The 14,675-nt window shown below is 41.0% G+C and overlaps 2 protein-coding genes across 8 annotated transcripts in view; one reads left to right on the top strand and one right to left on the bottom strand.

The window, feature by feature from the left end:
- LOC123981550 (WD repeat-containing protein 7) overlaps positions 1-14,675 on the top strand; it is a 190,394-nt gene that overhangs the window by 21,760 nt on the left and 153,959 nt on the right. The gene's annotated exons all lie outside the window — the stretch shown is intronic.
- The window catches only part of LOC123981564 (pro-neuregulin-3, membrane-bound isoform-like), a 580,451-nt gene that overhangs the window by 550,319 nt on the left and 15,457 nt on the right, over positions 1-14,675 (bottom strand). For 3 of the 4 annotated variants that reach the window (XR_006827790.1, XM_046066480.1, XM_046066479.1), the window contains exons 3-5: positions 12,463-12,601; positions 10,263-10,330; positions 9,299-9,357 (exon numbers count right to left, since the gene is read on the bottom strand). Coding sequence is in view for 3 of the 4 variants with exons in the window: in XM_046066480.1 (XP_045922436.1) it covers positions 9,314-9,357; positions 10,263-10,330; positions 12,463-12,601 (251 nt within the window). In the remaining variant the exon portion in view is untranslated. Of the gene's footprint in view, positions 1-8,537; positions 8,792-9,298; positions 9,358-10,262; positions 10,331-12,462; positions 12,602-14,675 lie in introns of those variants that run through there. The other variant, XM_046066481.1, reaches the window with a different exon arrangement.

Raw genomic sequence — 14,675 nt, 5'->3', positions numbered from 1 at the left:
TCAGGCTGCTCGAAAAAGTCCATTAAGACTCTTCAGCTGATCCAGAATTCTGCAGCACGTGTTCTGACAGGAACCAGGAAAAGAGATCATATTTCTCCTGTTTTAGCTTCTTTGCATTGGCTTCCTGTAAAATCCAGAATAGAATTTAAAATCCTTCTTCTCACCTACAAAGCTCTTAATGGTCAGACACCATCTTATCTTAAAGAGCTCATAGTACCTTACTGCCCCACCAGAGCACAGCGCTCCCAGAATGCAGGGTTACTTGTGGTTCCTAGAGTCTCCAAAAGTAGACTAGGAGCCAGAGCGTTCAGCTATCAAGCTCCTCTCCTGTGGAACCAGGTTCCAGTTTGGGTTCAGGAGGCAGACACCATCTCCACATTTAAGAGTAGGCTTAAGACTTTCCTCTTTGATAAAGCTTATAGTTAGGGCTGGCTCAGGTGAGTCCTGAACCATCCCTTAGTTATGCTGCTATAGGCCTAGACTGCTGGGGGATTTCCCATGATGCACTGAGGTCCTCTCTCCTCTACTTTCTCTCCCTCTGTATGCAACCTCATCCCATTAATTTATGTTACTAACACGACTTCTCCCCTTTCTGGTAGTCTTGTGCTTTCTCGTCCCTCTCCTCTCTCCTCCTATCACTTCCTGCAGGTGTTCTGGCTCTGGAGCTGTGGAGTCTGGATCTGTGGTTGCAGGTCACCTGCTGCCCCCGTGTTCCTGCTCGACACCCTCTCCTACAACAACTGTTGTTACTAGTCCTATTGTTATTATTGTTATTATAATCATTAACATTACTGTATATATCTGTACCATTTTTCATTTAGTCTATAGCAACCATCACCTTTACTGTCTGTACCTCTGTGTGTATATTGTGTAGGCTTCCTCCCTCCCCTCTCTTTCCATCTCTCTCTTTTTTTTCTCCCCCCCCCCACGAAGGTATCTGCCTTGCACTGCCTTTTCTGTTTCATGGAAACTTTCTGCTTAAAGTAATCCCTATGAGTAATCCCCGATTTTTCAAAATGTACCTGTAATCTCATTACGTAAATTTTTGTACTGTAGAGGAATAGTTACTTTTTTTGTATCCTGATTACGTAACGCTGTTACATGTAATCCGTTACTCACCAACCTGTCCTTGATGTGAAAAAGTTTGGGAACCACTGGTATAGGTAACATAGTAATCTCACAGCCATAATATGCAAGTTTGAGTCTATGTTGCCTTAATCGCATGATGGTGGATAGACTTTTATTTTGTGCTTTTCATGCTTAATTTACATTTATTCATTTAGCTGACGCTTTTATTAAAAGCGACTTTCAATTGCTATATATGTCAGAGGTTGCACGCCTCTGGAGCAACTAGGGGTTACGTGTCTTGCTCAGGGACACATGGGTGGGTCAGAGTGGGGGATTGAACCCGGGTCTCTCATGCCAAAGGCATAGCGCCATCGCCACGCCACAATGAGTTCCGAGTTTGCAATTAGCATTTGAGGAAGCCGGCTGAATCTGTCTGCATGCTTTTCTATATACATTCTAATCCACACTGTACACACCACAGACCATTAGTAAATAATTTCATAGTTGTGTTTATCAGTTAATGTTAAGAATGTTTTATTTACAAGTATTACATTGGAAAAAACACATGTTGCCAACTAAATGGTGATTCATTGCGGTCATCATTTTACAGGCAAGATTTTAGCTAATTGGACAGCTGCAGCTCTTACGTTGTAAGATTGGAAGAAGTTCAGGCATATCTGCATTGTCAACTAGCTCATTCTCACATACATGACAAAGCACGTGCTGCATTTGCAGACCAAGAAGCTAAAGCTGAAACAGAGGGAGCTGCTAAGAAGAATAAGCTACAGGAAGAAAAGACAGAGAAACTGAACATCAGAAAGTAAAATCTGATTGAGAGGCTGAATATCAGAAAGAGAAAGCAGCTAAAGAATTGCAGCTGGAAAGTGTAAAAAGGGATGCTTAGCAAGAAGTGCTTGCTGTCCGCTGAGGCAGCGGCTGCTGAAACAGAAGCGGCTGAGGGGGAAGTTGCGAATGCAATGGAAAATTGTGTTGGTCTGAAAGAGGCAGGCCCATCAGAGGAAGGCAAAATGGAGCATGAATAGTGAATACATCCATTCTCATTTTGACCAACACTCATGTAAAAGCCATGCACCTACTGACTCTCCAGCACAAGCAGCTATTAATAGTAGCCCCTCAACATGTCCCTTCCAAATGACACCTTTCAAGTAAGCCCTAACGATTCTTTCATTTCAAGACAGTGTCCCTCTATTTCTCCAAATGAGCCAACACATGCTAGTAACACAAGCTCCCTGCTGAGGGCTTTGACCATGTTGCTACCAGCTATCTCAGGCTCCACATGGAGATGGTGAAAAATTAGAAAATCAAAAATGTGTCTCACAGACTTAAACAAGTCTCTGCAGTCCTTCGATCCCTGGTAAATGCCAACAGCTAACCACGGTGGACCCGCAACTGAACACCTGGCACAGTATCTTGCTTGGCACAACCCGGTGAGTTAAAGTTTATATCGATTAGACCTGAAAACTAACGTGCGTGGCAGTGATCATACAGCAATGCTACTCAAGGGCTAGGCCTCACTGCTACTAACATGACTAAATGGCTTGGTAGAGAATCCAGCAACCGTGTCAAATATCTGCGGTTGGTGCATGTAACAAATCCTGTTATCTCACTCAAAAAGACCTGGGAACTTTCCAGCAATATAGTGCGGCACCTGAAATGCAGCTCTTTTTTTCCCAAGAGTTTCAGGAAAAGAACACTTAAAGCTATGGGAATTTACAGACTTGCTAAGGAAATTACAGTTTGCCAAAGAAGGTGGTTACGCCCCAGCCCTGTCTTACCTGGATACTGCACATGGCATTGAACCCATAGTTGCCCTATGGGTATGGGCTTCAAGGAAAATGGATCTCTGTTGGCTTGAAGAACAAAGAAGAAAACGGAAATTCCACAATTTGAAATCTTCACTAGATTTGCTCACCTATCAAGCCTTAAAACCCCTTCTTTAAAAGGCACAAGGAACCTCATTTCAGTTCACAAGACTGATGTTTTCTCAATAAGCTCAAGTGTCAGAGACCCAAACAAAAGCTCTACTATACGTGAAAAGCCACACCACCTCACGTGAAGCAAAGCCTTCAGTGTCAAGTGTTGTGGCTCAAACACTCACTTAGCGAAGGACTGTGCGAACCTGTAGTTGAGAGTACGGAGTGGGATAGCACCTACCACAACTCTGCTATGAATCTAGACCTTGCACCTCAGGTCATGGCTTCCTCAACTTCACCACAACAGCGAGGAGGCAGAAGAAAGCAACAACATCAAAGTTGTTGTCAAATCAAACAGCACGGAAGTTTGTGGTGCAGGACAAGTTACCAGTTATGTTCTAAGATTTGTCTTTTGAAAGTATAGTGTATTACAAATGTCAACCAGACAAAGCTATCAAGGCACACATCATCTTGGACCACCAAAGTAATCAGTCACTAGCAAGGTGTAGTTTATTCGAGCTGTTCAACATCAAGTGTTAACCATATTCGTACTGAGAAAATGTTCCGCGTAATGCAAACATCCAGTCGAGGGGCCAAAGATTTTGTGGTTGAGTCAATTAATGGAATCTCAGATAGGATCTCAGAGACAAGTAAGGACGAAGAGATGTTGGGACAATTGTATTCAGTCATGGCAAATGGGACAACAAGCTGGCATCTTCAATTGAAGATGAGATCTTGGTGGACAAATAAGTTTACAGGAATGAGTTATATTGTTGGGTAGCCCCTATTCCTTTCAGACAACCAAGACAATGCTTGTCTAACAACCAAGAACAAGCAGTCAAACGTTTTCCATACTGCAGCAAAGCCTAAATAGGAGGCCAAAGACTTGACTTGCTGAGTCAAACCTCCAGCTTCACAAGTTTGCCTCAAACAGTCAAGTAGTCTTGAAAGCTTTCCTAACTGAAGACTGTGCAGAAGCCTCCAAAAGCCTAGTTCACACTACACAATTTTAAGCATGATTTGCCAGTCGGCGAGCTTGCCGAACGTCAGGCTGTGATCAGGTGTAAATCAGCATGCCAAATATCTGGAGGAGTTGGCTGACTCGACGTCCACCTCCAGCCAATGAGAGCAGGCAGCTACTTTTTCTCAGCAAAACACTTTTTACTCAGCTCCAGCTCTCTCTGTAGCTCAGACAATCCCTGCTACCTGCATGTGCTAATTCATTCTTTCACCTACATTTTTGTCTTTAAAATTGCTAGCTTTACCAATCAACAGCGGTTTTCTGTGTAGGTTCGCGTCATCTCACATTTCAAGTGTATTTTCTTGACAAAACGTTTGGAGACCAGTGTCGGGTGACAGAGCCGTAAAAGAGGCCTGGCATGGAGTGTAGTGCTTGTAAGACATAATATTGGATGAACTTTTGTTTTGATAAACGCTTGACATGCTTAAGGAGTTCCGAGTTTGCAAAGAACGCTGTGGTCGAAACTCTAGTCTAGCTCCATATTTCCTCGTGTTACCTGAATCCTGTATAACCTTTGGTTTCCATATGCCTCAGCTTCATTACCTTCCTGTGGATCTCCATCTGCCTGCCTAGTCTTGTGTTCCAGCCACCAACCCAGCTCTCTTTGCCTGCCCTGCTCTCCAAACATCATCTCTTATTTTCTAAATAAATCTACTTTGAACTGTTGACTGAGTTTTGCTTCTAGGTCCGGAAAATTAACAAATCCTAACAAATATACTGCTACGATTTTGTTTTTCATTTGATTCAAAACACTAATTGCCATGCCTTACAACATTAATAAAACAGAGCATCGACTCCCTGCACTAAATTGTTCAGCTCATTTTGTTTTGTATCGAGTTGTGACTGAAATTCACAAAAAACTACCAAATGTATTAGTCATTCACTGTGCAACACTTGAGGCCCTGTCCACACGAGCACAGGTATTTTCAAAACCGTAACTTTTTCTTTCTTTTTGGCCATTCGTCCACATGGCAACGCAGCCTCAGGTCACTGAAAGACTTTTTGAAAACCCCTGCCAGGGTGAAAATGCCGGTTGCAGTGTTGTCATGTAGCCAGTAAAACCAGAGTTTTTGCCATGCGATGTAAGACTGTGCGTCATTATCTGTTGTGTTTGATGTCAGATTGTGCGCCACTGCCTGCTTTGATCTGCTACTGCCTGCTGACTCAGACTTAACACCTGTCCTTTTGTTGTTGGATCTTAGAGCGGCTTTGATTCTCTTGGACTACTATATTCTTTTTGACAGAACTGAGAAATACTTCAACATCTCTGGCCAGGTGCTTCAGTGGTTGACATCTTACCATACAGAAATATCGCAATGTGTGTTTTTAACACATTTTCCGACTCTACCCCACTCTAGCATGGGGTTCCACAGGGTTCAGTCCTTGGTCCACTGCTGTTTTCATTATACTTTGCGCCATTGGGTCAGATAATTTTTTCATCATCTTACAAAAATATATGCCAGTTATTGCAGGAAATACATCTGATTCAGTTGAGTTATTGACTTGCTTGGCTGCTGTGAGGAGCTGGTTATCAGCAAACTCCCCGCTTCTCAACTCAGCTAAAACTGAGATGATATACTGGACCAGCTAGATTAGTTCATTTGTATGACAATTTTACTCTGTCCATTGATGATTCCATCATTCATTGCAAGGATAGACTAAAGAATCTTGGGGTCGTGTTTGATCGATCACTTTCGTTTGATTTGCATATTAAAGAGTTGACAAAAATAGCCTTGTAGCCTTTAAAGATTGGATCGATATTGGCACTTAAAGATGCTGAGGCCCTTATTCATTCCTTTGTTATATCTAGGCGGGACTATTGTAATGTACTGTTCTCTGGGCTGCCTAAAGCCGCTTTTCCATTACCAGTACCAGCTCAACTGGTCTCGCCTCGACTCAGTTTGGCCGTGCTCAGTTTTCCATTACAGACCCAGAGATATAGTACCCTCAATGTAGCTGGTCGTCATAGCGACGCCACACACAACTGCCGCAACGTAATTTTCAATGCGACACACACATCGGCGACCCAAAAACAGCTTTCTCTTTATTTAAGTTAAAACGTTTCAACATTCTTCAGAATGTAAAGACAGATGAGTGGCATGAAAACCTTCCAGCTGTGCACATTTTTGTTCCGCCATCACTTTTTGTAAAACTGTCAATATTCGAAATCTACACAGCTGATTTCTCACCTCAGAACTTCTCAGAAGTGGATTTAGTGATGAAATAAAGTATGAAAATTGTAAATTATAAAACTTTCTGTTGCTGGCCTCTGTGTGGCGCGCGCAATGATGACGCAGTGAATAGTAAATGTAAATCCATATTTGTGTAGCGCCTTTCTAGTCTTTCAACTACTCATAGTGCTTTTACACTACATCAGCATTCACCATTCACACGCTGGCAGAACAGCCACCAGAGGCAATTCAGGGTTCAGCATCTTGCTGAAGGACACTTCAACATGCAGCCAGAGGAGCCAGGGATTGAACCACCAACCTTGCAATTAACAGGTAACCCGCTCTACCTCCTGAGCCACAGTCACCCGATAGTGATGATTCTCGCTGACCAATCAGCAGTCTGCTGTGTTTTCACGTCACATAAAGAAAAGTTTGCGAGGTCTACAGATGGTCCAGAATGCTGAAGCATTATTCGTATTCTGACTGGATAATCTAAATGCATGCATAGAACTCCTGTGCTGGCCTCACTGGCTCCCTGTTCAGGTCAGAGCAGATTTTAAGATTTTGTTTTCATCGTACAAAATAGTGAATGGCCTTGCACCATTGTGAATTCTTATGTGCCTACATGGTTGCTGCGCTCCCACCGTACAGGACTTCTGACTGTACCAAAGGTTAGGAAGAAAACGGCTGGTGAGCGAGCTTTTTCGTTTTGCGCTCCAACGTTATGGAACAGTCTTCCAGCAGATATTAGACTGTCATCTTCAAATGAGGTTTTTAAATCAAAGCTTAACACCTACTTATTCACTGAGTCCTAAATGTTCATTTATCTTTGATGTCTTTGTATAAGTGGTATTTACTTTTTATGTTTAAATAAAAAAAATTATTGGACTGTTTGTATTTTAATTTTATTGAAAATGTTCTACAAATTTATTATTATTATTATTATTTTTATTATAAAAAATACCCGTGTCAGTGTGGACTAAGCCTGAGAGAGGTGGGCATGGTAATTCTCACAGCACAAAGGAGATATCCAGGTGAGGGTGTTCCCTATTTGGGCCTTTTTTGTGTGTCCCAGTGTCTAAACCACTAAATAAAAATAATAAAACCCAAGTAAAAACATAGAAATGTGACAAAAACTCATGACATTTCTTAGCGCTTTATGGTTAATTAGTTTCCTGTACCTTTAAAATACCGGTGAAAGTATGTATTGCGATCATAACACCAGTTACATTTTTTTAAACAAATGTTGTGCTTTTAAAGACTTAAATGATTTGAATACAATATTATGTATGTATCCAACTTTAAGACACTACGACTGCAATGATGTGGCTTGATGCATTCACTTACATTAGTGTGTTTTCATTTCTAGACTGCAATGCCAGTTAGGAGGATAGGGACACTCACCAGTCAACACTCTGAATTTAGCATGCTATGAGGATCATGCACAATACCCAACACATACTCATTATATTCCTAAAAATAAATAACAATTTACAATGTGAATTACAAAGTGTTTATTATAATTGTTTAAAACACCTAATGTAATAATGGGATTAAAAGGCATTTGCTGAGAAACACGCTCATTTTTTACATGTCTATGTGGAACATGCATTGTGCTACTGTGGATTGTTGGATAAATAATATCATATAAATATTATTAGTAAGTATGGAAAGTGCAATGAGATAACTTCTGTTATGATTTGGCGCTATATAAATACAATTTTATTGAATTTACCGCAGTCACATAGATCAGAAAATGTTCCTACTGTATAGGTTGTTTGACAGGCATGTCGTTTAGTTTAGAGGACTGGTTGCATAAATGGAAAACAATGGAAAAAAGAGTGGGGGAAATATTTGGCTTAAGTTGGTTAGCATGCACAGACAAACACATATATGATCAGACCGAGTTCAGCTTCTCCTGATTTTAGTCGCAGTTCGCTCACACCCAGATCTTGCTGGACTGAGTTATGAATGCGGCATGGTGTCAAATATGAACATGTGTATGTACACATACTTGACCAATAAAGCTGATTCTGATTCTGGAATACAAATAGACATCATATCACAGTACTGTTAGGGAAATGTTGTGGCTACAGTAACACCCTTTATCTCTTTACATCTATGGCATTATAAGTTATCTGTAAAATATATAATCTTACAGAAGTAATCACAATACAACAATGATTTGTGTGCATGTGGGTGTGTTTGACTTACAGCTGACTGAACTAGACTAGTGGTAGTGGTAAATTGCAGCAGTTTTATTACATTTCTGAAAATGACACACATTAGTCATTGTCTATTTGCAGTTCTAAACTGCTGCCGCTTATATATTTCTCGCTGATAGCGGCAGAGATTGGATTGGAACAGCATATCCAGAAACACCAGTCTGAAACAGCTGGCGCTGCTGTTCTACAAGCAGATAATATTGGCAAGGCCTGGTGCTTTGTCAATGACACCGTTTGTCCCTGTTTGATTCATCACATGTGGATATGTATGTGTTTATCCATCCATCCATCATCAACCGCTTATCCTGTGTACAGGGTCACAGGGGGCTGGAGCCAATCCCAGCTGACATCAGGCGAAAGGCGTGGTACACTCTGGACAGGTCGCCAGTCCATCGCAGGTATGTATGTGTTTATTTATGTAAAAAATGAATTCATTATGAAATAAACAAGGTCCAATTAATAAATCTTTTTTTGTAGTTTACACCCAAATGTTAATTGATCAGTGATGTTAAACAGTTACTCAAATACTGTATGCCGTTGGATTAATGTTCAGCCTACTTGCACTGTTTATCAGAATACATCTGAACTACTGATTCTTATTCACAACTAATTTGATAGCGTTACATTTATAAATAAATAAATACAGAGTAAATGTGCAATCACATTTTTGGTCATGGAAATGGAAATAAAATGTGTATAACTTCTACGATGCCACATGCAGCTTTAGCATACAAAATAATACAGAGAAATAAACTTAAGCATGCAAAATGCATAAATCACAGATCTAAGGAGAAAAATAACGTAACAGGTACACAGCACAAGAACTGTTAATTGAGCATGCTCCAATCCAAATACAGATAGAAGAGGAAATAGACATACTGTAAAAGCTGGCCATCACATAGTTTTGGCAGCGATCACCAGTAAATTCATTTGGACACCTGAGTATGAAACATAAGAAACAAACAAGAAAACAGAAGGAGTTAGTTTATACAAGAGCTGTGCAAAACCCACAACAGTCATCACTGGTGTTGGCAGGAAGGGCCCACTAGAAGCTAGACCAGTATGTCTAGCTATAGTCTGGGAGCCTGAGTTCTATTTATCACCTCAGACCTTCACACACATGTATATTGAATTATGATGATCTCCAATTTAGGGAGATTGTATGGGAAACAGCTCTATTTTGTACATGCCCCATCAAGCTCTATAGGTTTAAATACTGTCTCAGCAGCAGACTGAAGTTTGCATGTACGTACGTACGTAGGACAAGCTTAGCCTTTAAAGGGCTCCCAGTAATGGCCCTGTTAGTCCTGACGTGGCAACAGCCCAACCAGTGGGCCCCGGGGCCTCCTGTATCAAACACATGTTTTGGACTTGAAACATCAAAATCATTACACTGCTCAGTGGTCAGTCAAACACTGGACCATTGAGGAACAGTTCTGATGCAGGGAGTACCTGTTACGAGTGTTCTCCTGTGTTTTGGTTTCTAAGGGGATGAGGGTGAGACTGCATGGGAAGAACAGTAGAGGTAGGATGTCTTACAGACAAGAAACACCACACCAACCTGAGATGGAGGCAGCTAACTGCTCTGAACAGCATGGATGACGTGTGATGAGATGTGAAGTACATGCAAATTTCAGTGCACTACTCTAAAGAGGAGAGAGTGCTTAAACCTTTAGACCCATTTAGAGGGCTCTGCTTGAGCTCATAGAAATATACTTTATCACCAGATTTGTATCACTGCGTATAAGGGAACATGGATGTTTCCACCATTTCTTGGTGAAAACATGACGGGGTGAAACACCAGCAATGACATGTGGGGTTGAATACAGTTGAGTTCACATACGTTTTGGATCTGAGACTGTCTTAAGCACAGCTTGTTCACATCGGTGCCCAGTGAATCCCGCCAAACACCTGGTTGATGGGTAGAAAGGAAGAGACACACACAGCACTGACTTGTTACACACACGACATGGGTACACATGGACAAACACAAAGACATCAAGTGTTCAGGCACAAAACCCGGCGGGATCCAGGATACGTCCCTACTGCCAAACAACAACGCTGATACTTTTCTGTTGCACTTTAAGGTTAATGTTGGGGAAATGGTGTGGCTACAGATAGTAAAATGGCAAACATTAATTGCAGGCAACAAACACATTACTTCATGCAATGGTATAAGAGTTAAATCAGCCAATATAAATGTAACTCCTAGGGATATTGGGCTGCATTATTGCAGGTAATAATGCCATTTCTTTTAAATATACAAACGAGGCTTTGAATAAGTCTCCAAGTAAGTCTGTAAGTCTCCAAATCCACATGTGGATTTAAATTGTTCTGACTGCACTTGTGCTACAGAGCTAATCAGCTAGCACACTTTTGCACTGCTGCATTATAAAAATAAAAATCATTTGCATTTTAAACAGTGAAAGTCTTTTGCTGACCACCTATTAAAGAATTTGAGGAAGAGTTCTGTGGTGTTCTCTGGTTCAGGTTCAGCAGGAGAGAGGTGGATCTTCTTAGGCCACCCTGTGGCACACATGCAGGAGAAGAACATCTGTGGCTACGGAGTGCACAAGTACCTCATGGTTTCTGACAATGCTGCTGTCACTGTTGAGCCAGCCCTGACCATTCAAGTGATGCCAAAATCCACTATCCAGAGCTCAGTTCTCCATTTTTCAGTAAATGGCTAGTTTCTTTTTACTCATCTTCCTGCAGCTCTTTAGAGTGACAGCAGCTTGTGGTGTGCACTTTGCCTCCACTGTAGGATTTGTCCCTGGTTTTGAGAGCTCAGGTAACCCTCAAACTGCTGCCCTTATAAACAGCACTTCTGATAGCACTGACCTTGGCTTAACTAGAAAGTGACTCTATCTTGCCACCTCATGACTGAGGACAACAGCAGTTCTGTCATTTTGTGGCTGAACACTAAAATCATAACCAGTTTGTTTAGATCCAGAGAGAAACTGTAATGGCAAAAACCTGCATGGTGTCATGGTGAAATTACCCATGAACCTTTTTTGCCTGCATGATGTTCCTGTGACTTATTTGACTCACTTAAGTCAATGGGCCTCATGCTAGATGCACTCCTACTCAAACAGATTTGTTTTTATGTGGCATGTACAAGTGATTTAAGAGGATTGTGGCATTCACCAATTTTTTCATACTTTCATGAATTCATGAGTGGTTCAGGCATGTCTGTTAGTCTGCATTTCTCCACAGGGGAACAACTGTTTTGTCCAGCACCGCCCTCTGCTGCTCCTGACAGGGTAACATCACCTGCTGCATGTTTTAGTAATCTCTTTTTTTTTATATTATCTTCATGTTAAATCTTTTTTTTTATTATTTCTAACACCGCTGAACTTGTCTGTAACTTTCTGAAAACGTGCAGGTGAAAGACTTCTTTTTGCTCTTTGGTTAAATTTGTTTTTGTCCATTCACAGAGCGGAAAAGGAAGCAATATATGGCAGTTTTAGGGGGGCCGATAATGCTAATAATCAAATCTTATCTGAACAAGCCTCACAAAAAGAGTAAGAGAGTTAGGATAAGAGTATGAGGATGTTCTTGCTTGAGGCCCAATGTATTTAATGAGTGGTGATCAGCTATGGGACCTTTACACACAATCACTCACCACTATGGAGAGCCTGGCTAAGCATACCACTTACAGGGTTGATAAAATACCAGATTTGCTACACTTATCATTTATTTTTAGCGCACCCTCTCTGTGTGTCTGCACCCAGTGGTGAGTTTCTGCTGGTGGAACAATCAGCTGATCACTTCCCATCACTTTCAGGTGTTGGAATCTTAAATTAAACGTTTGTTAAACATGATCATCTCAATTACTTAAGCGTATCAGCTTAAAAGTGTATCTGAATGAGGACCTTCAGTATCTGGAGCAAGTAGATCTTGAAAAATAACTGTCAGATACATATTTAATGACAGTCACTGGATAGAGGATATCATAAATCACAGTGATGGCATTATAACATATTCAGTCAGATGAACACACTTGAGTTAGTCAGTATTATAATCTATGGTACATGTCATACCTGCAGAGAAACTTTGTGCTGCCTGGCATGATTTCAAGGGTGAAGCACTCCCCTCCATTAACACAGTAGTTCCTCTGGCTGTCACTGCAGCGCATCACATGACTGGAGGTCTTGGCTGTAGTGGTGGTGCTGGTGGCAGCTGCAGAAGACACCAAGTAATTAGCAAGGCAAGAAAACGACACAGTCACATAGGTGACACTGAACTCAGTGTAAAGCAAAAGCAAATTCTGAGGCTGCATGTTTGCTAAGTGTGGAGGAAACATCCCATGATTCAATCCTACTAAGGTAAAAGGAATACACCACTAAAAACCTAGATTCAAGTCAATGGATTTTAAAGGGGACCCAGTTTGACTGCAAATACAAAAATTGTCAAAATCTCAAAAGAAAAGCCATGAGTCACTACTACACTCTCCATTCACATGTTCAGTATGTTCAAAACACTCTATGTTTTCTTTCATTTGTCGGTCAAGAACATTGTATTTTGGTTACACAACTTTTACAGGAGGACATAAATCTGGTATCTGGTATAAAGATGAAGATGTCTTCAGGAGACATTCAGTTAAGTTAAAATGTGTTACTCTTCAAAGAATGTGTTACAAAAGAGGCCCTGGCAGAGAGACAGGGTGTGTCATATTCAGTTTCAAACACGTCCAAGGAAAACAAAGTGATGAGTAAGTCATGATGGCCGACGTCAGCAATGACATAGGGAAGTATTTTCCCTGTGTGACTCATCTGAGATCAGCATCGCTGAATGAAAACACTTTTTTACTATACAGTATCGTGGTATGATTTCATAATATAAAAACAAAAATAGTAAATTATACAAACATGTTACCATATGCATTGACAAGCTGTAGGTTTGGAAATATATAATATGAGATCTACACGTTAAGCTCATTGCTCTGAGCGTACAGTTATAATTAAAGGCAACTCAGATCAGTGTATCAACATTTTCATCAGCTCAGAACTTTCATCTGGACAATAGCATTTGGAGAGACATTAGTAATAAAATCAATCTTAAACTATTAGAGACATGGGAATTTTGTCATGCCCTCCCATGGAAAGTATGCCCTTGGGTGGGGACATGCTTGTTTCACAGTGTAGCTACTAGGTTTCTCATTAAACTATGCCAGTATTCATTAGGGCGAGATGCAGGTTACGCAAATAAGAGTCTCCAGTCCTCTTAGGCTGCATGTCTTTGGACACCAGAAGACTGATGAATAGACAGTCAACTCACAATGGTGATCTAGCACTTATTCATGTCATATCAATGGTGAGTAACAGATTTTTATTTGATTAACTATTTCCTGATCAATTATTTTCATAGTTAAAGGGGCTATATGACGTTTTTTTTTTATTGTCTGTTTGTGAGTGGGTTGTAACCTCATATAAAAATGAACTATTCATTGCCAGTAGGCTGCTTCCTGTGTGATTGGGTAGGATTAAATGCGAAATCCATTCGTTTACGTAGCAAAATGGAGTCCATTAACACCAAAAAATTACTGGCTCCCATTACAACATAGACTTCAACACAAACTCCACATAAGGTTAAAAAACAACAAAAGCTTTATATATACCAGCTTTTTAATCTGTTGCATGAAACAGAAAGAAAGTGCTGTTAATCTGGCAAACATTGAGCCAAAGCTTTCACAGACTTGTGAAATGACAAAGGGTGTCATAGCAGACACTACTCATGGTGTTCAGGTCTTCAGCCGGTCTCCAGTAAAACCAGAGATTTATAAGAAAGTTGACGGAAAAATCATTGTGGAAGATGAGTTACTTAATTTTCTTGCTGTAAAAATTAAGACATTGAGCCAGGACGAGATTGTCCTCCTGGCTACAAACACTCTTGACTCCCGAGTGGATAGCGTCCTCCAAGAAAGTGTTGTTTGAACTATGCTCTACTACACAGAGGAACGTCTCGCATAAAGGGACACAGAAAGATGTCAACAACATAAAGATCTGCCTGATTACAATGGAAATTAATCGCCGTGTGGGTGTATAGGAGTGTTCTATTAACCTGGCCCCCTGCCACACCACCCAGGCCGCACCGGTGGGAACCTTGGGCTTGGCAGCTGCAACGGGGGCCACTGCTCCAAGCGTGGAGGGTGCTACAGCAACGGATGGTCCCAGTGGATTAACATCATTGACAGGCTCTCCAAAATGGAGTCATGTTGCCATCACTGGCAGAGAAAGAAAACCGGTAACACTAA

Source organism: Micropterus dolomieu, linkage group LG13 (genome assembly GCF_021292245.1).
Source record: "Micropterus dolomieu isolate WLL.071019.BEF.003 ecotype Adirondacks linkage group LG13, ASM2129224v1, whole genome shotgun sequence".
NCBI classification, from domain to species: Eukaryota; Metazoa; Chordata; class Actinopteri; order Centrarchiformes; family Centrarchidae; genus Micropterus; species Micropterus dolomieu.
The sequence above is the reverse complement of the archived record's forward strand: the minus strand, read 5'-3'. Positions and strand labels throughout refer to the sequence as shown.